Here is a 25610-nt window from a genome sequence, read left to right as displayed (position 1 = left end):
TCCTCCTGTTCCAGAAAGAATAAATCGCAACTACTCAGCTTCATCAGGACACGGCCCACCCCACGCTATGTCACGACCACCATATGATAGTCCTCACACTTACTCGAATGCATCTCGTTTCCCCGAGGGAAACCGGAGACCTTCCAGCCGGCCTCCATCACCCTCTAGACGCCCCCCAAGCAATCATCGTCTGCAGTCACCTCGCTCAAACGAACCGCAAAGGTCATTTATCGATAATGAATATGAACGTGGTCAGAGCACAGTTAAACCCCCAATGGATTCTCGCAGCGAAAGCAATACATCAATCCAATCGCAAGGTGTAAACATCCCCGAAAGGAGATCTCCACCTCTTGGTCCTTCTGCGGCTTCAAGGTCGATGAGACAGTCCGCACGTGGAGGGCATATGGCTCTATTGTCAGCTCCTACACGGCCAAAAGGTGCATCTGGGCCGGCTTTCAACAGAGACGGCCCGCCTACTGGGCCCCGTGAAAGTGGAAGGCCCGGTCCTGGCTTGGGTCCTAGCATGGTACGACGTAGCAGTTCCCATACGTCCGCCGCCCAGCATCATGGTGCCCCTCCCTCTGGCCCTCGCGGTGCAGGAGGGAGCCCTGCCCCTGGCACAGCCCATGATTCTAGGCCACGTCCACCGTTTAGACATGGGAGTGGAGTGTCCACAAACTATCCACGACCACCGAGAGTTACTAACCATCTAGCTGGCCTTCCTACTATCGTTTCAGGGGGGAGACTATTGCCTTCCGGTCTAGATCCCGTAACAGAGAAACGACTGGCCCAACTAGAAGCGGATAAGGAGAAGCTTTTAGAACAGATTTCCGAAAAACAGAGGGTGAAGCGGGCATGTCTTCGAGAGTGGGAGAAGCTATGCAGGGAAAGTGAGACTGCCGCGTTAAGAACCGATCTTGCGGACGGTCATCTCCAGAGAATGTCCGAAACAGAGGGCATCGGAGGCGGTGTTGCCTTTTAACCTCCCTTGTATACTTTTGTTGTCCTCAGGAAATGCAATTCCCAAGCGTTAGTTAGTCCATGTAAATGGGTTTAGGGGCTGTGGCATTATCCGGTCTGGTCTGGTCGGGTTTTGGCGCCGTCCTACTATACAGTCTTCCGTAATATCACGCTCCACCTAGCTTCTTTTGTTGCATTGTATAATTAATCAATAGCGTAAAGTCAATTAGCGGATTCAATTCTTTCTATCACTTCCGGCAACATGGCCTCACCGACGCCCACGCGTGAACAATACGCAGAAACGAAGCTCCGCCCATACAATTTCTCCATTGACGTCGGGAATTGCCCAATCGGGAATCGGTCATGTGACAACTCTTGGTGCAACGACTTTTAAGCATCTTCCTGTATTGATTCCCTTTAGTTTTCTAGATTGTCTTCCACCTGCAGCCCTCCGTTGTAGACTGAGCTGTGCGTCTAGCACGTCCAGTAGAGAGAGTGCTGGGTACGATGTCGTATGCTTTGTTATTGGCGCCCGCATTGAGATAGTTTATAACACTGTGGTGCTAGTTAGGAAGAGCCAGGACAACATCTAGTTAGTCAACCATGTCCCACATCAGCACAGTCTGTGCCCGACGAGCCCTCTACACCACCAGCTTCCATTGTAATAACACTTGTTACTATCTCTCTTAAGTTCTCTATTACCGAGTCTGCCATCTTGAATGCAATGTCCAGTCCATGGTCGGCGATCCAGGAATCCGTTACTGATAAATCACATGACCCCTTCTGACCAGTCCAAGTTAAAGCTGATTAAGGAAGTCAAAAAGCGCATCTTGTGGCCTTCGTGTCAACATCAACAACTTCTCTATCACCTCTCAAATCTCGACGTCCACAGAGTTTCTACAAGTCGGAGGAACTGGAAATTACGTTCTGCGGTCAGATGCAACATTACTGGTTGCATGGAGAAGAGTCTTCTACCTCAGATTAAGCTACAATCCCACGATTCATAGGCCCAAATCAACTGCCATTAGATCCCGTCCCCTGATCGCGGAATCGCATTCTTTCTATACACCCCTGGAAAGCGAGGCTAGTTAGGCAGAACCATCAAGATGAATATTTTCCGGCTTCTCGGTATGCCCTACGAAGCAACTTCACCCTATTACTCTAGTTGGTGTCAATTTTCCTGCAGAACAAACTGGCTAATCAAGCGGTTTTACTAGCGGACATCTCCCACCTCCTCTCTATCTTTATTCTCCTGCAGAAAATGAAGTCATCGAGTGTATGCGCATACTTCGAACCTATATGTTTACTCCAATCTAACGTTGGTGCAGAGTTGTTCGGGGATATCATTCAAGTCACAATCGCTTTACCTGATAGTCTACGTCACTCGATATCTTGGTATTTAACTTTCTAGCCCCTTACACGCGAGCATATACACAACCTGGCAAGGGAAAGATCATGCGCAGCATACTGACCGTGTCTTTACATTCGTTAGACCTGTTCTGGAACTTCACCGGCTCGCCTTACAACACTATCTTCAAAATTCTCTTCATCTCTTCTTCCGCATATACCATTTATCTGATGCTCAACGATTATAAACCGACAAACGACCCAAACATTGATACTTTCAAAGTTGTATATCTTCTCGGAGCTAGTGCCGTTCTGGGAGTTCTGTTCCCCTACAAATATACAGCTTCAGAGGTGAGTGAACTTCTGATTTCTTCGGTCAACGAAGAAGATTGAGAGTTCAGAGAGTCTAACAGGATCAATTGCTCGAGTTTAGATTCTCTGGGCCTTTTCGATCTGGTTAGAGTCAGTTGCCATATTACCGCAACTGTTCATGCTTCAGCGAACCGGTGAAGCAGAGACCATAACAACCCATTATCTCTTTGCCCTGGGTATATACCGTGCTCTGTATATTCCCAACTGGATCTACCGGTACTTCTCCGACGGATACTTCGATCCAATTGCTGTGGTTGCTGGTATCATCCAGACCATTCTTTACGCCGACTTCTTCTGGATCTATTTCCAAAAGTTAGTATCCCTAAGCTTAATGGTTCGGCCTATATTCAATGTCTAACGATATATCTTGCGATAGGGTTCTCAAGGGCCAGAAATTCTCCCTGCCAGTATAACTTATCAGACCACGTTTCAGGAGAACGTTAGGTTAAACGCCAATCTGCCTTCCATCCTTGATGATAATAACCGTTACGAAGAAGGGTTGCCTATTAATAATTTCATACTCATTCACAATCGATGTTACGGGAGGAAGAACAGGCGGTATGAGGTTCTTTCTTTCTTTCCCTCTCTTCTCTTGCTTTCTTTCTTTTCTTTTCTTTCCTTTTTTTTTTTTTTTTTTCCATTTTCCCGCCCTAACAAAAAATTCGACAAGACACGCTGTAATAAATACAGTGTCTGGAATGTCGTCCCCAGGTATCTGTAACACAATTTTGATTCCTCTGTTTATTGATGAGGCTAGGCTAATGTCAGGGCATGTTCTCTGTTTTAGAAGGAATATGACTATTGATTTTCTGCTTGTATTTGTTATCACATATCCGCAATTTTCCTGTTTCTTAGCTTTCTCTTGGGGTTAACCGTTATCAGTATTGGTTGCTAAGACAAAAAGCGATGTATTATTATTTACTTATTCAAACAGCCCGGATTTATGCCCCTACCTCAGTATTATTACTCCGTAGGTTGTGTGGGATAAACTCGAAGCAACAATAAGAAAAACTACCTGGCGCATAAAACCAGTTAGAATAATAAGTTTTGAGTCCGTAGCATCAAGGTTTCCTGCAGCCACCTGCTGTACCACGTATAAAACGGGTAGTTACTTGGTGCAAGGCAACTCTCATGGGAGGAAAATGATACATTTGAATTGCCCTTAGTTGACGTGAGAGTCAGTCTGATATGACAAAGCTGTAACTCTCTTCATACGGATACCCGCGAAAAGCAAAAAATAGCAAGAATAAACCTAAAGTGGAAGTAGGAAAAGCAAAAGATAAAATAAAGTAGGAAAACCAAGAAAGAGTAATCAAGGAGAAAAAGCTCAAAAAAAAAAAAAAAAAAAAAAAAAAATTGTGAAGATGTTCCCAAAGTGTTTCCCTGTCCTTCCATGCGATAACGTTGAAAAATTGCTTCCATATCCAGTTTAACACCCTGCATTTCCCATAATCAAACGTTTGAAAGTGTCATATAGTTATGTTGTGGGTAACTTTTGCGCTCCTGGGTTTCCGTGGGCTTCCGTCATTAGTATTGATATATTAGAGAATTGGTTTCCTTCTTTGTAGTTCCTCAAGGGATTTTTTTTTTTTTTTTCATCATAATAAAAGTCCAGGATGAAGCTATGGCCTTGTTTTGTCATACGAAGGGTTTAAAGAGAAAAGGGGAAAAGAGTCGAGAAAAGGAACACAGCCAGAGATAAGACGAAATAGAGAAAACATTGCGCACAATATCCCGCACCACGTCGGAGAATCCGCGGAATGGTCAAGCTTAACTTTATGGGTCCCATCCGAATGCATTGACCATTGGAACTGATTGTTATCCGAAGTTCATTCCTCGAATATTATGGTTTCCTAGTAGGGATGGGGTTCCGGGAGATGTTGGGCCTCATCATAGGTGGGCTGGTAATCCAAATGGCTTGAAGGCATGGACAATGTCGTCGATAGCCCATGGGTGCCCCCTCCAGTCCCATTTGTTTCACTACCCGATGTCAGCGTTCGAGGAAGTGAAGCCCAGCTACTAGCTGTCGAAGGGAGAGGATGCATATGTGAATTATGGTATTGGCTCGATAGGCTTGTGTGGTGTGGGGTTGGAGGCCAGGTTAGTGCAGATGGAATATTGGATTGAGTAGCGTGTGGAGCTTCTGCTCGTGCAGGATATGGAACCCCTGGCCTGCTGATAATGGATTCCCGGCGAGAATCTGGCGGTGATAAGAGATACGGGGAGGGACCAAGTGCATGATCAGGTTTAGGAGAACTTCTGCAAGATGTCGGAGGCGTTAATCGAGATCCTCCTCTCCGGACCTGACATGTTGGACATATTTTAACAAAGCGAGATATCAATTCTTTTGGGACCCTAGAAGAGGTGGCGTGTCAATAAGGTTGGCTTTTCTAGTGTGTGTGTGTGTTAAGGACAGCGTTTAATGGCCGGCGATTCCTGGCTCACAAACGGCGTGGCTTACCATGAATATATCCTCCGAACTTGGGCCGAAGTCTTATCACGACCCCCATGTTGGCATTGCTGATGTGCTCGAGTCAGGATTTTGAAGAGTTTTTCGCGAATTGCTACTGGTTTCCCTTCGTGACATATCATTTTTCTCGACTGCAATTAAAAAACAGGTTTATCAGCGAATGATCAACCATTTAGAAAGATTCAGATGAAATCAGAAAGGCATGACAAACCATAGGAATGTTGTTGTCCTTGGGCACAAGTGTAAACATTTTCTTCACCCAAAACCTAAATAAACAGTATTAGACAAGGAGACAAGCTGAGGGATTGATGTATTCACGGTTTAGGGTATCCAAAAATAGTTTCCGTTCTGTGACCCTGTCTAAGGTCTGAAAGACATACCTAAATTGGGCAGACTCAATTGCAGTATCCTTGGGATCAGTAAGCACAATTTTGATGTTTCGTGCTCTCCTTGAGTGAATCAATGCTTTATCTTGCTTTTTGACGGAGAGGTCATCAACGTAACTGTTCAACCCAATTAGCTTCCATGGAGTTGAACTGGATGAACTTGAGAACCTAAATAAGAGGTATTTACCTCTTCATGAGTTGGTCAAATTCTCGGACATCCGGGAACCCTTCCAAAGCTGGGATAACAGGTTCTGATAAAACCGTTTGTTCGTTGCAAGATTCCTGGGCTTCAATCTCCACCTCCCAAAACGGTTCATGCATAGGGAATAGGCGATGTGGTGCTGGAAACCTGGGCTGTGACATATATTGAGGATGACATTGATACCCCGTAGACGACGAATGGGTGATGAGAGAGGAGTGTTGCGGAGCTTGCGTATATATTGCTTGCTGTGAGGAGTAGGATGGGGCAATGGAGGCCGTCTCCGTGGAATGATGATTGTATGGTGCTAGAACCTGATGGTTCGAATAAGATTGGTTGAAGGAAGGTTGCGAAAAACTGTATTGATTGTTTCTGCCGTATGTGTACTCTTGGTCCTCGTCATGGTGCTGATAATGATGTGACATGACTGCTGAACCAACTGGCGGGCCAATTGTAGGCCTTTGGCTATGATTCTGGTTTTGATGCTTCCTGTGATCCTCCAAAATAGAGCTGTCAGGAGCGAGCAACCTCAACGCAAGGGTAGAAGATGGGTCGGTAATGTCATGAGCTCGGGAGGAGATCGTAGCTGCACTGAAGGGGGCAGGGGGAAAATGAGAATTGTGGGAAGCGGTATTGACACAAGAACGAGAGACTGTGTCGCATGCCATTGAAGATGGAAAGCAAAAATAGTAGTTTATTTTGGCTTTCGCTTCCCAATGCCTCTGTGTACTTTCTTATAGCCTCTGAGCCGGTGAGGAATAACGAGGTTCTTCTGAAGCAGCACGAGGGGCCGAGATGGAGAATAAGAAGAATACCACTGACAGGCGAGATGTTTCCACAGTATCCTTAACACCCACCTGTTTGGCGTTCGAGAATGCGTATGCCGATTAAATAAAGAGTGGAACTAAACCAGATACCCGCGACTAACAGAAGCGCCAGCACGGACGGAGATATTTTATAACAAGAACAGATCTGAGGATTAGCGTCATGTGAACCGGGGATAGCCTCGATGGACTGAAGATGATCAACGACGGGAGCGCGGGTACAGGGTTCAATTAATAGTCAATCAGACAGGAATGGGCTTTTTGCTCTAGAGTGTTGTCCCAGAACAAAAATGAGAAGAGTCCAGAGGCCCTGATAAGCAATCGGGTTGCAAATGGCTTGAGTTGAGTGACAAGAAGTCAGGAGAAAAGTACAACCTAGCAAGAGGCGGGCCGAGCTCTGGAATGCTCGGAAAGGGACTTTCCTGGCACCTCAACAGGAACACGGAGAGGGCGGGCAACGATCAAATATCAGAGAGAAGTATTAATATGATTTGGAGAAACGTTGCAGCTCTGGTTGTCTTTCTTGAATGGATATTTACCTTTCCACTCATTGACCAGGTACTCTCTAGCACCTTGCAAGGTACAACCGATTTGCATAGTAGTCAGCATTGTTTTTAAGGGGACCCAAGAGGGAATGACTGGCTGATGCAGAAAGATGCATGGATTCTGACCAGTAGAAAGATTTGACGCCGTCCATATTGATTTTTCAGGCTGCAAAAGGGAGGGATTGGAGATGTGGTGGTGGCTGAAGGGATGTCGGAAAAGAAAACATGCCAATTTTTCGTTCTTTTCTTCTCCCCACCTTTCCAGTGTAAGTAAAGACGAAGAAAAACTGAAAGTTTTCAAAGTACTGAAATAGGATTTGTCAGGGTTAGTCGATCAACCCAAGACCACATGGATCAAGGGCATACGGAGTGGCAGAAATAACCCTTTTTCAAGAAAGAAAAGCTGATCCCGCTGTCCCAGTATGGAGTACTCCAGAGTTACCAGGCCCCTCTGAGAAGTACACAGAACCGTGCTTCTTTTGGAGAGAGGTCACTTCAAAAGTAAGGCTGTTAGCCTGTCGGAAGGGTCTAGACATGCCAAAACTCGGGCATGGAGGAGCCAGGGCGGCACTAACTCATCACTAATGAGGCCCGCTTTGGCTGTCGACCCTTTTCCTTTTCACCCCTGCACTCTGAATGGGTAGAGTACTTTGTGATTCTTTGCTTTTTCCGCTACCCTCTTGATGTTTGTCACAGGAAAAAAAAATCTTCGGCGTTATCATTCCCAACTCATAGTCGAAAGAGAGCAGGAGGGAAATTAACTAGACAGCCTATACGATGGATCCGTACGGAGTACTAGTGAAGAAACAGTTTCATCCTTGGGTTGCTGATAAGAAACACTATTATCCCTTTGAAGATGTGTCTCCATTTATAAATATTAAAACCCCCGTTGTACTGGACGCCCGGAGTTGGCAACGAATGAGGGACAACCTACGGAGTATTATAAGGTAGCGGGCGGTCGGGATGAAAGTCGCAGTGGTAAAAAGAAAAGGAAGAAGCAGAACAAGATCTGGCTTCCGAGAAGCCGCGTCCAAATTGCTCTTGGCTTCAGCCCCCTTTTTATTGCGAGAGCTATGATTCCGGAGAAGAGCTCGATAAATCTCTGAAGCCTGAATATGAATGCTTTTTCTGCTCTGGTCGACTGAGTTTTAAGCAGCCCGCTGTGGTCCAATGGAGGCATCCTGATAGAGTTCCGTGGCGTCAAAATGGAGTGACTGTCGGTCAAACCGATATACAGCGTATGTAACTCTGTAGTAAGCAGCCTGCTGGTTCCCGCTGCTAGCTTCCTCCGTTTTGTTTGTATGTAGGGAGTGTATTTCTCTCTCTTTTTCTCCTTGCGTGTATATGTGTGCGGTGCGTGTAAATGTTGATGGGGTTCCTTTTCTTTTTTGGCTTTCCCTCCCATCCCTCTTGCTTGCTTTTTCCTCTCTTCTCAGCAGCAGGAATGCCACCAAGGGAACAATCTCGAGCTTGAAAAACGCTGGTGATTAGCTTGTCCCCTCCCGCCAAGTTGTTTCGCATGCTCCTGACGAAGCCCAGGGCTGGCTCGCCCTGCGGGGGCCGGCGCCATGAGTTCGTGGCGCCCAGTGCACGAATAAGGCGACTCGACTGAATTTTTGGTTGATTCGAAAGGGGAGAGAGGTCAGGAGTACTCCGTATGCTCGAGTGCGTCTGGCTGCCTGCCTGCCTTTGCTAGAGTAGTGTGCATCTGCGTGTTCTGAGTGTGTTGGCGTCACACTGGAAGAGAGGAGGTTGAGAGGATGACGTTGAAAGAAGAGTAGCTTAAAACGGAACCGCCCCTTCGGCAGCAACCTTCTTCGCTCGACTTCTCACAACTCCATCCTCAACTCAACGAATATCACTTTACGAAATAATATAACTCACTCAGAAGCCTTCCCACGCTACAACAGTTACTATCTGAACTAATATTATTACTAAGCTGTCCTTGGATCGATCTCGAGAAAGAAGCAAATAAGTAAGCAGTGTCAAAAAGAAAAGTTGGTTCGGTTCGGGAGGACGATCCACAGATGTGGGAATCCATCGAGCAAAAAAAAAAAAAAAAAAAAAAGGCGAGAGCTGACTACTACTAACTACTATATTTAATAATAATAGTTAATCTGGCTCATCAGTCTCTACTCCATAATATATTATTATCTCGCTATTGTTGCATCAAGTGCGTGGTCAATCCGGGAGGCGTATCTACCGTCCCGGCGTGGCTATCCCAGCGTGCCCCAGCTGGCAAGTATATATATATATATATACACACACACACAGGTCAGCAGCTGGTATCTCTCCCCTGGATTCGTGCAAGATAAACGAACCTGTCAGACCAGCCTCACATACTAATGTACTACCGTAGGGGACAAATGTGTGCATGTACTGTATGTGAATATCTCACATCCTCGCCACGCACCCAAACACAAGTCACACTACTGACTACGGGGCCTTCATTATGTACTCCATTTGTCCTGAGTCTGGTGCTTCCCTCCCTCATCCCTGTCTGGGAATGGCTCTCCCCCCTCCGTCCCTTTTTGCTACTTGGACGCCTTCGCCTGGAGATGCCGCCGCATTGCATTGCATCTTATTATTTATGGTTCCCTGTGCCTGTGCTCTCCTGCTTCGGGGACGGGCTAGACGAAGGCGTACAGAGCTCATCATAACCGCTTATACGATGAAACCCTGACCCCAGTGGTCGGATATATGTTAACCACAATTTTACGTACCCCTTTTGCCCGGTTCAACTACCTTTTGATAGTTGACATGGGGAAAGCCCACTCACTCTCGCGGCCACATATCTTTCGGATAAGAGCATGCTTAAACCCAGTTAAAAGGGCTGCAAAATTTGACGATTAAAGTTGTAATATATAACGGGTATATGCAACTTGTGTGTCCGCATCTGGAATGTCCGTAAGCTAAAAATTAAAAGAAAAGGCACGCACAACGCACTGTTGCATACGCATCATATTTCGCCCTTCCCACCCATACCGGCCCGCCTCAATAAACCGCCGAAACTGCTGGAGTCTCAAGTCGGGTTGCCTTTCTGTGGGTGGCCTTTCTTTTTAGTTTTTATCATCATCATTATCATTTTATACTTTTACTGCCTACCGCAGCGATTCGTAGGTACGTACTACGGCCACTCCCTTGTCCCCCCACAGGATCTTTTTTGTACCCTCTGGTACTCCGCCCCAAAAGTAGATGCTCTCCCGTTTCCACTTTTTTCTTTTTCTTTTTCTTTTTTTCTTCGCTCTAGTTGCTTATGCCTATTCCTTCTCATTTCTTTTTTGTGAGGAAAAAAGAGCGAACCTCTCCCACGGCAGGCATGTACCCTTCTGTCGTCGTAAGGGCCTTCCAAGGTCCAGAAAACAAGCTTGTTTTGACGGAATAAAGGACGGCATTCGCATGAGAGTGGATGGTGGAATAAAATCGTCGATCTATCAATAGTCAAGAATGCAACAAGCGACCTTGAAGAGGCCTACCTGGACTGCTGAGTGACCCAGCAAGGGTATGCCAAAGTAAGCTGTACTCCGTAAATAGAGGAAACATGTAGCTGACATCTAGAACATAGGTGACACCTGGCAGTAGCCAGCATAATACCCCAAACTATCAAGATGTGATGCGCGGGATAAGTACTAGGGGTGAATATACCACCAGAGGCGTTGAGCACCCATAAACACAGCTAATGGCAGAGTCAAGGAAGAAACGCATCCCTGGGTTTGCATAAATCAAACGGGATAAATAAGTACGCACACGTAGTGACCCAGGGAGAGACAGGGGATTCCGGAATTTAAATGCGCCCAGTTCACCTTCAACCCCCACTCGCGGATTCTTCTCACGCTAAAGAGTAATCTATGTTTCCTGCTTGCATTTTCTTTAAGGATTCCTCCCGTATTTTCCTTATCTCCTAGGGTGGGTGCTATAGCCGATGGCTGCAATGACATGGCCTCCCTTGATTGCAGAGGTTTCGGGCGTCAAAGCTCACCTGTGGTTTAGCCTTTCTTAACCCTCGTTGGGCGTACGGGATTTTCGGGAATGCTGGAACTGAAAAGGCATTTCACCTTTGTGTACGGAGTATCGCTGTTAATAATAGGTTATTTTCTTCGCTGTTCCTTTTTTTTTTTTTTTTTTTTCCCCCTTATACGGAGTAACTAGCTACCTAGTCAATGGTTTGCCCTAGGAGTGACGGCGTCGTTTGTCACAATATCAACAAGTAACTATGCAATCAGAACGCGAGAAATCACAGGGAGAGATACACAGCATAGCTGACCAACAAAATCGCCGCTGGTCTCGTCACGGCGCCCGCTTGCATTCGCCGGGGAGAGCAAGAGAGGCATCCGTGCGCCTAGCTCTGCATATTCTGAGACTGATTAGGTATCCGGCACTGTCTATCTGCCGGGTTGTGTGGACAGATCAACTTTTTGCGGGATTTCAAGGGAGTGGCAGAGGGATGCATGTCATTGAGATAAACCTCGTGTACTGCTGCAGCCGCTCAGACAGGATAGAAACCAAGGGAATAGCTAAATTCCCACGAATAGGGTCCAGTGAAAGTCAAACAAAGTTTCCCAGGAAATTCGACTGGCTGAGAATCCATGGGAGATGCCGGAGTGGAGGAGGTACCAGCGGGAAGAATAGTTATGTTTGGCCAGAGCTGTCCCTTTCACCCTGGCCTCGCTTTGCCCTACTTTCACATTCAATAGTCAATCAGTGTCCAGACTAGTCAACACGGAACAGCGTTCCCCGCTGAATCATCGAGGATGAGCAGCAGGAGAGAAGCAAAGAGGTAACTAGGGGTGCGGAGTATATATATGATGGCCATTTAACGATATACATATCTCCGTCTGCTGACGAACGGGTTGCCATCCCGCCAGCCACCCTCCCTTGACAAACGGATCGAGGGAGAGAGGGGGGGGAAACAAGGGGCGGGGACGACGGGAAGTGCCCTTACCTGCAGTGCTAGCGCTTGCCCACACCTGTGGTTCCTGCGCATGTAAGGTGCTCTCGTATATACGAATTCAAGGCTCCCGATTCATGATTGAATAATTTGCCAGTACGTGGAATCACCAATACATCCTGATGCAGGAGGTTAAACAGAGAGCCGTCTCGACGCTTGAACCCGCCTGAACCAGAGGACTGGACGGCAAGCCAAGGAGAGTGAAATGATGATTTCGCAGTTGGGAAACACGGCTGTGAACGATGCAAGACCAAGTCATAGGTGCAGATCCTGCCGGCCGGGGGGGGGGGGGGGGGGGAGGGCTTGACTTATTTCCCCCCTCCAGGAAGCACAGCGGTGCGCAGGCGAGCTTCTCTTTGAAAGAAGACATTCGTCTTGTTGTGTGGTTAACTTGGCATGATCGCAACTGCATATAACGGCAACATGGGATGTAGTTACGTGTACTTACTCCATGATTCTGGGGTTCCAGGAAGGCTAAGGCCAATGGATATACATTGCCGAGTACTCCAGACAGTATCTCCTTGGGTAATGACCCATCTAGACGCACACCCCGAGTCCAAGGATGAGGAGAAGCGCTTCCAGGATTCTGAGTCGGGATCGTCGTTATTCTGATCCATGAACGTTGGCTGCATATCCAGCAGCGCCTCTTATGTCAGAAATCATGGCCACGGTCAACAACTGCAACCACGACCACGGCCATGGCCCTGGCCATCAGCTACCACAAGCTTATATAGACCTATGGCATGACGTCAGTAGGTTCATTAACGTCATTAACCGGGAAGCTCATGTATGAGTAGGCTTACAGATCACCTTCGACTGCTGGACGTACCACATAGTTATATACGAGATGTATACAACATGTAGTTGCATGGTCGTGGTAAATGCTGCTGATGATATCTTGCAGCGTCGAGGCCACAAAGCAACCACGGAAAAGTAGGAAACCTGGAGATCCGTGGAACTAGGCGGACAAGGTAACTACGAAATATACGAGTAATAATAGCCGGAATCTGCCTCATCCGTGTATATATCGCAGTCCCCGTTGATTCTTAATTCCCTTCCCCCGTTCTCGACGCTTCGAAGGATGGAGTTGGGCCTTAGGGACAAGCGGCAGCATGTGCATAGTCGACGCAAGCCCATACTCGTGCTATATAGGCTAGGAAGGTCTAAACGATGGTCATTTGTTTGAGCAACTGAAATAGCCGGACTATTATTCAGTGCAAGCCCATTCAGTCCAGGTGCCTTGTACCCTATTGTCCGCTGCTGGGTAGTTGTCCTATATGGATCACTCCAGCGAGCGAGACATAACGGCCAAAAGCACAACAGAGGCACGAAAAACCAAATTGAGTGTTAATATATGACTGCAAATAACTTCCGCCTTCTTAACAGCTCTGTTAAGGAGCTGCTAATACCCGGCCGAGTAATAAACTTCGCTTGCATGGGTAGGTTATCGCTTTGTAGCGCACAGCCGACCGAAAATAAGAACTCAGAAAATGCTATCATTAATTAAACTCCTACTAATTGATATATGTCGTCAAGTCATTAACGGGGGTTAACACGACGGAGATAAACGGATAATAATCCATTTCTATCTTGCCCGTATATAACCCCCACCCAAATGGAGATGTTCGTGATAAATCGTCATAAAAACAGAAAACCAGTGAAAAGATTCAACAGACAAGCAAACAACAAGATCAAAAGACCAAAAAGGTTGGAAACCAAAGCCGCATCCACCCCCCGACCCGAAGTTGGCTGGTCTGTATCGCAGCCATGCGCCGGATAACATGTTGCAACAAAATGCATATGTATACCTGAAAATGAGAGGTATAGTAGGATGGAGAAACAACACAACATAAAACGTCGCTTCGCAATTCTATCGTGGGTATTGGGTAATGTGAAGCATCGAAGCAGCCTTCACTTCCAAAATATAACATGATATAGGATAAAAGGGTATGTGAATAGAGCAGGATATAACAGATTGGGCAAGTCATTTCATCCAACTTTGCCCTTGCAGACTAGGTTACGAATGGCCCAGCGCCATTCATCCCCCAGGTTGGCTCGGTCTTCATTTATCCACTTGCCAACTTTTCGCCTCCATTTTTCTTCCTCAGCACGCTGTCGCCTGATAAACTCAGGCCCGACATCAAACTCTTCTGTGATCGCCCACTCGTCTGATGACTCACCTCCGCTTTTGTCATCCAGGTTGGCGGCGTCTCCCTCGACACAACTGGGGGAGGACGGGGCGCTGGAGACAGCTGTAATTGACTTTCGTGGATGATCCTCGAGATCATCAAGGCCAGCAAAGACGTCTTCCTCTTCATCAACGGAAAGGGAAGGCCCAGATTTGCTGCTTGGTCGGGAGTTCGGAGCTTTAAGCCAGCACATTCGTTGGGGATCAAATACCATTCCACCAACCATCTGGGACCCTGAAATTCCTCCAACATTGGAGATCAGAGCAGGGGACGGTTTCAAAGGCGCAGGCGTAGACGGCGTATCGAATGCGGCCGTGGCATTCTCATTGCCTTCCCATCTGTAGAGTGCAGGATTATATTGCATACCTTTGACATCTGTAAAATTGCGTCAGTAACTGAAGGGCAAGAAATCTAATGTATTGGAAAACTGACTTTTAGCATCGTGGACCCCATTGCCCATTGGCTTGATGAGATGGGGCCGGCTGAGGGAATGCTTATGACCGTGACGGCTCCGCGGGAGAGAAGGGCTCGCCAGAGGCCGAGTGGCAGGTTGGGTTTTCCAGTTGACGTTCACAGAAGTGAGTTGATGCAGGTTGCTACCCATTGAGGTTATGCGTTGCTCACGTGCATTCCTGGATGCATTGGTGTCTCGTGCAAATCGAGGTGTTGAATCTTGCACTGGTGGACTTGTGGGCCCTGTAGATGGGACCGGGGTATCTGTCCTTGGTGCAATTATGTGTGACTGGCTTAACTTGCTTCGTAGAGAACGGGGGGCACCTCGTTTGATGGGGGCTTTCATGAATCTGCTTTCTAGAGATGCTGAAGTTGGAAGGTCATCAAAAATGTCTAATTCCGTACCGTCACCAAAGTTCTTCCGACGGGTGGGTTTTGTGATAGTTTGCTTTGCGGTAGCAGAAATAGTATCTCCAGAATAGCTAATAGGGCGACCAGAGCTGTCATACCGCGTCCGCTTTGAAGACCTGGATGTTGACCTTGGGTTCATAAGCATATCCCCCGAACTTTCTGAATCGGTTCGACGGAAATGTCTACTAGATTTAACACTGACATGGTGAGATTGGCTAGGAGATACACCTGCAGGGAGAAAGGGAACCTGAGGTCGGCGTTGGGAATGGAGACGAGACTCGGTTGCGTGACGCTCAACTGGTGTTTTGGGGCGGGATGTGGGCGCTGGTTTACTATAGCTTGCCTGCCTAGATGGTGAAATTTGTGTTTGGCAAGCGGTACTCCCTGATGATGGGCGCATGGCGGGAGCTGAACGTTTGGATTTGAGTAGTTGAGTGTTGGTATTCGCAAGGTCACTTCGCAAAACCTCTTTAGGGGGCCTGGCCGCAACTACTCGTCGACTTGGTGGTGAAAGGCTTGACGCTAAGGAGTTCGACAAGGGAATATTCGTTAATGATGAATGGGTTGCATGCCCACTTAAGCGGGAGTGAGGACGCCTTGGTGTTTGGGAAACAGGGGCACCGCTTTCGGAAACAGGTTCTAGGTAGGTAGAATGTGGCCTTTCATGGGCAGAGAGTCGGGGTATTCGAGTCCCAGTGGCAGGAGCCTTGTTGGTAAACGTAATGCTTGTTGCTCCTCGTCGAGGGGGAGTTGATGGTGGTTCAATTCTTCGTTTGACATTCCGGTTAAGGGTTAGCTTCCCAGCGTCAAAGGCGTCACCATCCCCTATTTCGATGCCGGAAAAGAAATCATCATTTGTTGGTTCCGCATGTTTAGGGCCTTTATTGCTGGGAGTGACTTGTTGTTCGGTAGGTGTCTCTGGAATGCTAGGGGGTGGTGACTGTAGTTTAGCCCGTTTCTGAAGTGATTTTTCAAGGTCCAAGGGGCCATCGGGAAGGATTAGACCATCAATACCATCGTCTTCACTTTCGATAGTCAGGCAGCTGGACATGCTCGGGCTGAGTGCTCCAACAGAAGAGCTGCGATTGGAGCGACCATCTCTTCGGGTGCCTCCGAAACGGACGCCAATACTGCCTTCTGCCCATTCAGTGTCAAAATCGTCGGCTAGGAAATCGGAAGTTAGGGACATATCTCGACGCTGAGACAGGCGTAGGGGTGTACCATCCTCCGGCAAGACTAGCTCAGATTCAAAATCGTCATCCTTTTCTCGCGAATCTAGCCGCGAGGGTGGGCCTGTAGCCTGGTTGGATCGAGTTTTGGTAATTTTGATGGTGGAAACGTCGCCAAACAACATGTCCTCCTCTGTGTCACGGAATTTGACAAGGTCATGAAGAACAAATGGATGGGTATCTATCTGTTTGTCAAAGCTAGGAGCAGGTAAAGAGTCCAAGTGAAGTAGTGAGTCAGGCGCTGTAGTTTCGTGATATAATTTGACCTTGGGCCTTGCTTCGAAAGCTGAAAGGTCAAGATCCTCTAGCCAGTCGTCTCCCACAATTGCTCGCTGTTTCCGGCCACCCAGTCTCTTTATTGACCCTCCAAGTAATGCAGAAGTTGGTATGTCGGACGGAATGGGTATCCCAGCATTTTTGGCTGACACGATTGCGTCCTGGTTAGGCGAGTCATCGCTCGGATTGAGCAATAACTGCCAGCTTTCATCGTCACCCAGGTTCGAATCACGGTCTGACCTCCAAGAACGGCGAGACGAGATCGAGTCACGGTGGCCTGACGGGCGAACGGAAGACCCTGTGACCGACGTGGTAGCAGAGACTGTGCGTAACTGAATGCCATCACCACAGTGTAAGTCCTCATCATCATCCCAACATTCAACCTCTGTTTCTTTCGGTTTGTGCATGATTAAAGCGTCCATACTGGACTCCATGGCCACCGAATTTTCCGGTAAGATGTTGGAGGCTTCATGAAGAACTCGCGAAGAGTTTCCCAAGGAAGGGGCTCCCTCTCGTTCAATTGTGGCTTCTGGAAAAATTATTATATGTCGGAAAGCGTAAATGACGGGAGAGGTGGATGTAGAGTTATGGGTCGACGAGTATCGTGATTGCGTTCGCAAAAGAGCGCGGCAAGGAAGAGGAAAAAGAAGAAGAAAAAGAAGGAAACAAGGTCCACACGCGATCGTTGTCCCCCAGGTTTGAGCAGTGGCGAGAGCGTCGACGATTGAGTAAAAGGGGGAGGGGCCCCTTGGAACGAGCGAAAGGAGTTGAAATATCAGGGGCTGGAGGGCAGGGTGTCTCAGACAAGATTGCGGTCGTGTCTGATACAGACCTTGGGCGAGAAGGAGAGGAAGAAGGGAGGTTGGGGGCCCAGAAGGCGCCTAAGCTGGTTCTGGACAGCTAAGCGATGCGGCTAAGAAGGCCGCGCTTTTGCGACGCGCTCAGCTGACTCAGCCGCCGACAACAGACGACAGCAACACTTGGCTCCAGGGGAGCTCAGCGGCGGCGCTGGAGCTTGCAGTAGCGGTTAATCCTTGAGCTGGGGAGTCGATGGGAAGGCCGAATCACAGGGAGGATGCTAAATACGTAGCACAGCTCACTGGCTGATTTTTCCTTGGGCAGGGTTGGGCAGGGGTTGGTGCTGGCCAGCGATTAAAAGTGTCAGCGTTGTCCGCAGGCAATTGGACGACTTGGATGTCCCTGCGAAGCTCTCACCGAATGTATGCTGGCATGTACCCAAATAACACCCAATATATGCACTCTAGACCTATCTTCTGCTCTCCTGGCGCGTCTGTGGCTTCTTTCTGGCTTCTCTCTGGCTTCTGTCGAGCTTTCTCATCGCCTCGTTCTTTCTTAGGCGTCGTCGGCGGGCCGCTGGTGATATCAGTCATGTGACCGTCCTTATCGCAACTCTAGGCAGCAGCTACAACGACTTTATAAACGAACGACTTCATCCGACACCTTTATTCTTCTCTTAAGTTTGGAGTTAGCAACCTCAATTTCCCTTGGTTTATTGATCGGGTAGCTTGTGTTGCACTGCGTTGGGCGATTTTCGCAGTCCGTTAGCAATGTCTCAGGATAGTATCCTTCGTATTCCTCGAAGTGATAGTTCTGGCGACTATGCTTTGATCAAGGTATCAAAGTCTGGAGCTTCTGACTTGGACTTGCAGCTTGTTGGGACCGAGGGAGAGACCCCATATGTTGGATCCCGTGGGTTTTGTTCCCCCTTTTCTTTGGCATGGTAAATTGCTTTTACATTGCGGCAACGTTGTCTCACAGAATATGAATCTTAGTGACCTCGAGTGGAATCAAGAAACTACGAGCGAAAAACTACCGGGGTGATGACGATGAGTGGGCTGGAATCCTCTCCTATTCCTTTGATCGGATACCGGAATCCAGTGCAAACGCAGAATGGATCTCCGGGCTAGAAGTCCTGGCGGCAGTGCAAGGCGATGGCGACGAAGAAAACAAGGAACTACATATCGCCTTGAGAAAACGGATTGACTCAATCACGGTATGCCCTGATAAACGGCTTATCTGACTTCTACGCCTGCTACTAACAACAGGTCGGTGTGTTAGCAAAAACTAGGAACTGTGGTCTTGAAACAGGACGATGAGCAAGCAATTGAACTGTATGAATGGACCGGAATGGCCGTATCCAAGGCGAAGGCATTAGAACAGCAAGTTTCTAACCTGCAGTCAAAATATCGCGAAGCTGAAGACACAATTAATAAGTTGAAAGCTCAGTTGGAAGATTTCATTGAAACCAAGAACCGACACGACGAACAGTTAATCGGGAAGTTCGTTGGTCTTCTAAATGAGAAAAAATCCAAGATTAGAAGCCAACAGCGTCTATTAACAAAAGCCAAAGAGAATCCAGACACAGGTTGGTTTACAATACCTGTTATGCTACTTGTGCGGGTATTCAAACACTAACGAGATGTAACTGTGCAACTAGCACAAGAAGCGGCAACAACGGAAGCACCACAGAAGGCAACCGGCAAATCAGCCACGAGCAGACGATCCAAACGAAAAGCAGACGAACCTCCGCCCGAAGAATCGGAAAGTGATGACGGTTTTGATGCAATGGATATAGACAAGAAAGATGCTACTGCTACCCTAGACGAGGGCAGTACCACAGATGAAAGGCAGGACACACCAGAACCTCTCGAGGATGAGACGGCATCGGAAATAGAAGATGAGGTACCTCCTCGCCCTCCTGCCCCAAAGAAGGGAGGAAGGGCGGAAACAATTCCCAGAACGGCGAAAGCTGCTGTCGCTCAAGATGCTAAACGGACGCGCAACGCGCCTGAACTGTCCGCAAATCTCGAAATCTCAGAGCCGCCCCCTCCGCGAGAATTGCCGTTCAGTAAGAAACGAGCTGCTCAAAAACCAGTTATTGAAAGCACTGAAGGTGGTGCAACCGATTCAGAGGACGATGAACTCTAACGTCTTTCGTTTTGGTATTTACCTTACACCTTGCTTGAAAGAAGGCTAGATCTCAAACATGGAACATATATGATTAATGAATTGATGGAGTAAATAGTAGTCGTTTCGTCTTACTTTTCCTCTTGTACAGGGTTATTTCTAAATTAATCAGTCCAACTTGTATAAAAAAAAAAAAAAACAAGCCCCTTCCGTATCGGCTACCCTAGCCCATTCCCTCCCCTTTGCCACACAAAACAATAGCCACTTTTCTATCCACATCGATAAGCACAAAAGATGGTAAGGTAGGACATATATGTGGGTGATGCTACAGGTCACAAAGACGGGATAAAAAAAGGATAGAACGATGTAAAAAGGAAGTAGAATATGTATATAGACATAAAAAGAAATTCGGGGACAAAGGAGAAGGAAACGCCTAGAACCGCAAGAAAGTACATGGAATCAGGTTGTTTTGGCATGGCATGGGAATATTTGGAGGGGACAGACAGGTGAAGAGGGAGACAGGGACAGGTAGATAGGTCTTAGATTAGCCCTGGACAGCTTGGGCTGTGGCCGAGCTCTCGCCAGGAGCCATGAAATTGGTTTCTGGGTTTCCGGTTTCTTTGGCAGCAGAACATCTGGCCATAGTTGTCGAACTGGGAAGCGGGTAAGTTAGTGGCATAGAACGAGGACACCATAAGGAATGGGAAGATCGGGTAATGACGTACCTTCTGGAAATAACATCTGTGAAGTAGAAGTTTTCAATTGGCTTCTTAAGGGGAGTACCAGTTACTTTGCTACCTCGGTTCTGGTCTACCAATTGGATCTTGCTCAATAAGCCTAGAGAGGATGGTTCAACAATGTCGTATCTTCGAAGGGCTGGGCTGATTTCTTCCATACGGTCTCGAAGCATTTCAACATCGTCATATGGCAATGGAGCACCGAGGAACTCGCTGACTGCCCGGATGATCTTCCAATCTTCTCTAGCGGCCCCAGCAAGGGAGGTGGCGGCACGGGTCATTTGGACGCGGCCTTCAGTGTTAACGTAAGTCCCGCTTTTTTCAGTGTAGGCGGCACCTGGCAGTACAACATCGGCGAGCTGTGCTCCACGATCACCATGGTGGCCCTGGTAGACGACAAAGGCACCCTTGGGGATATCGGCTTCGCTGATCTCGTCAGCTCCGAGTAGCCATACCATCTTGGGAGTGGTATTGGCCACTTCAGCAGATGGGGTGGTGAAACCAACTTCGTAAGCTCCGCCTCGAGATGCAACACGCTGTAAAACATTGTATCCTTGCCATTCTGGAGTAATGAATGTAGCGGCATTCTTATCAATGAAAGATCCAATTGTTTCGAATATAGCCTTGGCATCAGGATGTTCTGCTACCGCACTTCCAACAATTATCATGGGTCTCTTTGCAGCGGCGAGTTTCTTTCCAAATGCTCCAGCAAGGGTAGCCTTCAAGGCAGCAGCATCAGTTCCCAGATGTTCGAATTCAAAGGTGCTCTCAAAGGACTCGCCGACTAGGCCGATTTCGAGGTCAGAACGGAGGAATTGTTTGCGGATGCGAGCATTGAGAACGGCGGCTTCATGGCGAGGGTTTGTTCCGACCAGGAGCATGGTATCAGCTTCTTCGATTCCGAAGATCTTGGAGTTGAAGAGGTAGTTAGATCTAACATCGACTCCGTGGGCGATTGGCTGGCTGCCACCAGCTTGGTCAAGCGCAAGGTTTTCGGACCCAAGCTTGTTGGCGAGATCCTTCATGGCCACGAGAGATTCAGTCTCAATTAAGTGACCAGCAACGGCTTTGAATTCGTTGCCCTTAGGGGCTAGAGTCTTGTGCGCATTTCCAATTTCAGTCAGGGCCTGTTCCCAAGTTGCAGGAACAAACTTGTTATCCCGGCGGATGAGAGGAGTCGTGAGTCTCTGGGTCTTGAGACCATCGCATGCGAATCTAGTCTTGTCGTTAATCCATTCCTCATTAACGTCATCATTTAGCCTGGGCTGAACACGCATAACTTCCATTCCCCGCGTATCAATTGTGATATTGGAACCAAGGGCATCAAGAACGTCAATACTTTCGGTATGCTTAAGCTCCCAAGGTCTAGCGCGGAAGGCATATGGCTTGGAAGTCAATGCACCGACTGGACATAGATCGATAACGTTGGCGGACAATTCAGAGTCCAAGTTCTTCTCAAGATAGGTCCCGATCTGCATGTCGTTTCCACGTCCAGTAGTTCCCAATTCAGGCGCACCAGCCACGTCATTGGCGAAACGAACGCATCGTGTGCAGTGGATACATCTGTTCATGGAAGTTTTGATCAAAGGACCAATATTTTTATCCTCTACAGCACGCTTTCCTCCAACTTCATGGAATCTTCCTCGGTCAGCACCATATCTCATTGACTGGTCTTGGAGGTCACATTCTCCTCCCTGGTCACAAATGGGACAATCGAGTGGGTGGTTTGCGAGTAGGAATTCCATAACACCTTCCCTGGCCTTGTGTACTAGAGGGGAGTTCGTCTTGACCACCATTCCGGGCTGAACGGGCCACGCACATGAAGCGACTGGCTTGGGGGCTCTTTCGACTTCAACAAGACACATTCGGCCTAAACAGATAACTGTAAGCTAAAGACAATTCATGAGGTATTAGAGAATTAGATAGATCATCGTACAATTTCCTGCAATCAATAGTTTCCTTTTTGGGAGATGTTTCAGCGGTGTTCCTTTCTCAGTAATATCTTGGTTAAGTATAACTTACTCATGGTAACAATATCTACAATGATAAATTAGCAATCTAGATACAATAACAGCATTATTGATATAACGTACCTAGGGACTGTAGAACCAGCCTTCTCACAGGCCTGGATGAGTGCCGAACCAGCTGAATGGTCTAGTCAGCATGTCGTTGGGAAGAACCGTGGGGGTAAGCGCAATACCTTCTATCGATACCTTCTTGCCATCTAAAAGCATCAATAATGAGTTAGCAGAGTATCCAGTAATTCAACGATATTAGCTACCGACCAATTGTGACTTCGACTTCCGCCTGCCTAGCACCCGTCGTGCTGAATGGACGGGAGCAATTGAGGGCCGTCCATCTCCTCGATCGTGCGGCGACACGGAACAATTGTGGCCGCATAGCTGGCAAGATAGAGAAAGAGACAGCCTAATCAGAAACAGAACACCGATATGAAGGGAGGGTCGAGGACCGTGAAGGCTTGCGTGACGGAGCGACTGCTACGAGCGATGCAATGAAGACTTCGACGTCCTTGCTTCGACTTTATTTGTTGCTTCCTTTGCTTCGTCTCTGGCTTCATTCAAATCCTCTGCATCTCATTGGCTGAAGTTGGCGGAGCGGAATAACATTCACCCCCCCTAAGGCTCCGCGAACATAAATTGACAACTGTACCTATTCTCGCTTTCATTTCTTCTTTTTCTCTTTTTTTTCTCCAACTCATTTTTAACGGACATAGATTATTGTAGGTGGAGGGTATGCTCTCTCAGGAGATGCTGCCAGCCCTTCCTCCTCTACAGTGTGATCCGAGAGCAGATCCTGCACCGTAGCTGGAGCTCCCTAGGGTTACTTGTTAACCTTGTTATGGAGCAGTTCCTTACCGACGGATGCTACACAGATCAATTAACAAACCAGACAGAGATGATTTAAAGTATACACAAATATGATGTTATTCATTTATTTTTCACTCACAAAACACGGGGTTGTAAGGTATATAAATTCTATCCAATCCTCCGAATTACCAAAAACGGCAGAGAGAAGCCATTGGGTTTCGCCGCCTGCAGGACGCCGTATCGTGCAATTAAAAAAGCAATAAAGTATTAACAAGAATGAATAAAAGGGGGAAAAAGCGTATGTCCCGAATCCCTTCTAAACTCCACGAACCCTTCGGAGGAAGAGATGAGACGAGGGAAAAAAAAAAAAGAAAGAAAGAAAGAAAAACATGATAGGTAGCATGAGCATATATTAATTCTGGGGCGTGGAGGATGCATCACCAGGTTGCCATGTAGACTCTTGCTTAGTCCCTGGTGGTAGCCATGGGCGAGCCATACTATTCCTCCTCGAAACACCGTTAGTTTTGTCATCTTCCTTTTTGCCATTGACGTCCATAGGATGGATACCCAAACCACCCACCGAGGGGGGAGGGAACGTATATCCGTTGGAGTTCCAGACTTTGGCTGAGCCGTTGGATGCAGTGTTGAGAGGCAGTATGGTATTATTCTTGTGGAAGTGGTCCGCATTGGCCCGTCGATCTGCTGCATCGTCCTGCTTGTTCCTGTCATACAGATATAGGCCCAGGAAAGTGAGGGCGATACCGAAGGCTTGTATGGGCGTCGTGGCGTTGCCGAACCAGACAATGGCAACAACGACGACGAAAACTCGTTTGATTAATGAAGCAACAGAATATGACACTGGTGAGATCATGGAGAGTAGAACGAATGCCATGATGTTCTGTGCAAAATGGAAAACACCGTTGAAGATAAATTCCAGCATCAATGGGCCGTGATCAAGGGCACCTTTCTTGTTTGATAGGCTGATAGAGCCAGAGGATAGGAAGTCGATCATTAGCGGATAGCCTTCGGATAGAAACCAAATCGGTAGGGTCAAGATGAACGCGAGACCAGAACAATAACATAAAAGGTTGAGCTTATCTAGCTTTGTGTCTCCTGGTGATTGGCCATCTGCCTCCGCACGCGCAGCTTCATTAAAAAGTTTCTTTGAGAAGATATTCTGTGCAACGAAAACAAGAGCTGCTGCAAGGGCACAGATAATCCCAAAGAGGTTTGTTGAGAACCCTGCTGAACAGGCAAGCATGACTCCCAAGGTGAGAGGGATGAGAGAGAGGTACGTAGCTCTAGCATATCGAATGCGGAAAAAGATACGATATGCGAGGACGGTGAAAAGCGGAGAGAGCCCCTTGATTGTATGAACGAGTGATACGGGTATTTGTGAGGTCGACATAGAGCTGAGTATGTGGCCCAGTAATTGGAATCCAGCCAGTGGTAGCGCTGTTGAGATGATGGCGTATGAGGGATAACGGATCTTGTTTTTGAGGACGGGAACAGCAGTTTTTAGCATTGGAAAGATGGACGCGAGGTATGCAAGAAACAGACACCATGTTGATACAAATGCAAATTGAACAATCGTAAGCGTTATAGGTTTTGGAAGTGCCATGAGGATAGATTTCGAGGAAGTATTTGTGAGAGCTGATGTCATGTACCAGACCAAGCAAAGACCCTGGAGACCAATCAATTAGCAATGGAGCGTCATCATACCTTCCTCACAAGCTCCTCAGGCCACACTCACGATAAGTTTATAAGAAATTGGTGCCTTTAACGATTCTGCCAGCTCCTGGGCATTGACGCTGACGCTAGTTCCCCGAGTCCTGAATGACCCCAGAGCCTCGCTGATACTCTTCCGGGGACGATGCGAACGCTCGGAAGGCTGTGGGCCCCGTGAGTAGGCCCTGCTCTTCCGTGGCTGCCATAATGATTCCCCCGCGTACTTGATCGTGGATGGCAAGAAAACGCTCTCCCCCTTCTGTTCAATCAGTGCGTCGTCATCGCCCAGAGTAGGGAATTTCTCGGTCGTAGAGGTGTCGGCGGTCATTTGAGGTGGCCAGGAGGGTGGTAGGCCTGAGGACTTCTGCTGCCGTGTATCGACAAGCGTTGTAACGCTCATTATCAGCTTGGTCGATTTGGTGCTGCGCTGTGGTTGGACATATCACCACTTGTTCGCTGCTTGCTCGGCTTGAAAAAAGTTATGGGATGAGAGGAATGCGTGTACAAGGCAGATCAAGCGGCACCCTTGATTGGCCGGGACAACACGTGTTTTTGCGGACTCACGGGCGAGCGGATGAGTCAGCAGATATCGATAAATACAAGGACGCAAGGTATGGATTAAAGATAGCGTAAAAGATCTGATGCGAGAAGAACATGATAAAAAGACCTGGATGGGGATACACCTCACAGATGCGGAGAAAGATGGATACGAGAATATACAGAGATAAACCCAGACATGTCTCAAGTTGCTCCAACAAGCCCTCCGTCGGAATGGATTTA

At 47.7% G+C, this 25610-nt stretch overlaps 6 protein-coding genes across 6 annotated transcripts; 2 read left to right on the top strand and 4 right to left on the bottom strand.

The window, feature by feature from the left end:
• Positions 1–2415: 2415 nt before the first annotated feature.
• On the top strand, positions 2416–3037 carry ARB_06913 (protein-ER retention receptor, putative; the record flags this gene model as incomplete). Its single annotated transcript, XM_003015106.1, has 2 exons — positions 2416–2658; positions 2741–3037. The coding sequence occupies 2 exons, from the start codon at positions 2416–2418 to the stop codon at positions 3035–3037; spliced, it is 540 nt and encodes a 179-aa protein (XP_003015152.1).
• Positions 3038–5321: 2284 nt separating this feature from the next.
• ARB_06912 (uncharacterized protein) lies at positions 5322–6402 on the bottom strand (the record flags this gene model as incomplete). The annotated part of the gene is given in 3 exon segments (XM_003015105.1): positions 5322–5415; positions 5530–5703; positions 5723–6402. 3 exon segments carry the CDS (start codon positions 6400–6402, stop codon positions 5322–5324), a joined length of 948 nt encoding a protein of 315 aa, XP_003015151.1.
• A 7638-nt stretch (positions 6403–14040) lies between these two features.
• On the bottom strand, positions 14041–17016 carry ARB_06911 (cytokinesis regulator (Byr4), putative; the record flags this gene model as incomplete). Its single annotated transcript, XM_003015104.1, has 2 exons — positions 14041–14615; positions 14673–17016. The coding sequence occupies 2 exons, from the start codon at positions 17014–17016 to the stop codon at positions 14041–14043; spliced, it is 2919 nt and encodes a 972-aa protein (XP_003015150.1).
• Positions 17017–18177: 1161 nt separating this feature from the next.
• Positions 18178–19558, top strand: ARB_06910 (uncharacterized protein; the record flags this gene model as incomplete). The annotated part of the gene is made up of 4 exons (XM_003015103.1): positions 18178–18319; positions 18403–18623; positions 18719–18995; positions 19068–19558. 4 exons carry the CDS (start codon positions 18178–18180, stop codon positions 19556–19558), a joined length of 1131 nt encoding a protein of 376 aa, XP_003015149.1.
• Positions 19559–20081: 523 nt separating this feature from the next.
• Positions 20082–22070, bottom strand: ARB_06909 (uncharacterized protein; the record flags this gene model as incomplete). The annotated part of the gene is made up of 2 exons (XM_003015102.1): positions 20082–20190; positions 20263–22070. The coding sequence occupies 2 exons, from the start codon at positions 22068–22070 to the stop codon at positions 20082–20084; spliced, it is 1917 nt and encodes a 638-aa protein (XP_003015148.1).
• Positions 22071–23514: 1444 nt separating this feature from the next.
• On the bottom strand, positions 23515–25230 carry ARB_06908 (uncharacterized protein; the record flags this gene model as incomplete). Its single annotated transcript, XM_003015101.1, has 3 exons — positions 23515–24786; positions 24856–24919; positions 25055–25230. The coding sequence occupies 3 exons, from the start codon at positions 25228–25230 to the stop codon at positions 23515–23517; spliced, it is 1512 nt and encodes a 503-aa protein (XP_003015147.1).
• Between the last annotated feature and the right edge of the window lie 380 nt (positions 25231–25610).

Source organism: Trichophyton benhamiae (genome assembly GCF_000151125.1).
Source record: "Trichophyton benhamiae CBS 112371 chromosome Unknown contig00476.0, whole genome shotgun sequence".
Lineage (NCBI taxonomy): Eukaryota > Fungi > Ascomycota > Eurotiomycetes > Onygenales > Arthrodermataceae > Trichophyton > Trichophyton benhamiae.
Note: the sequence above shows the minus strand (reverse complement) of the source record. Positions and strands in the feature narration are given on the sequence as shown.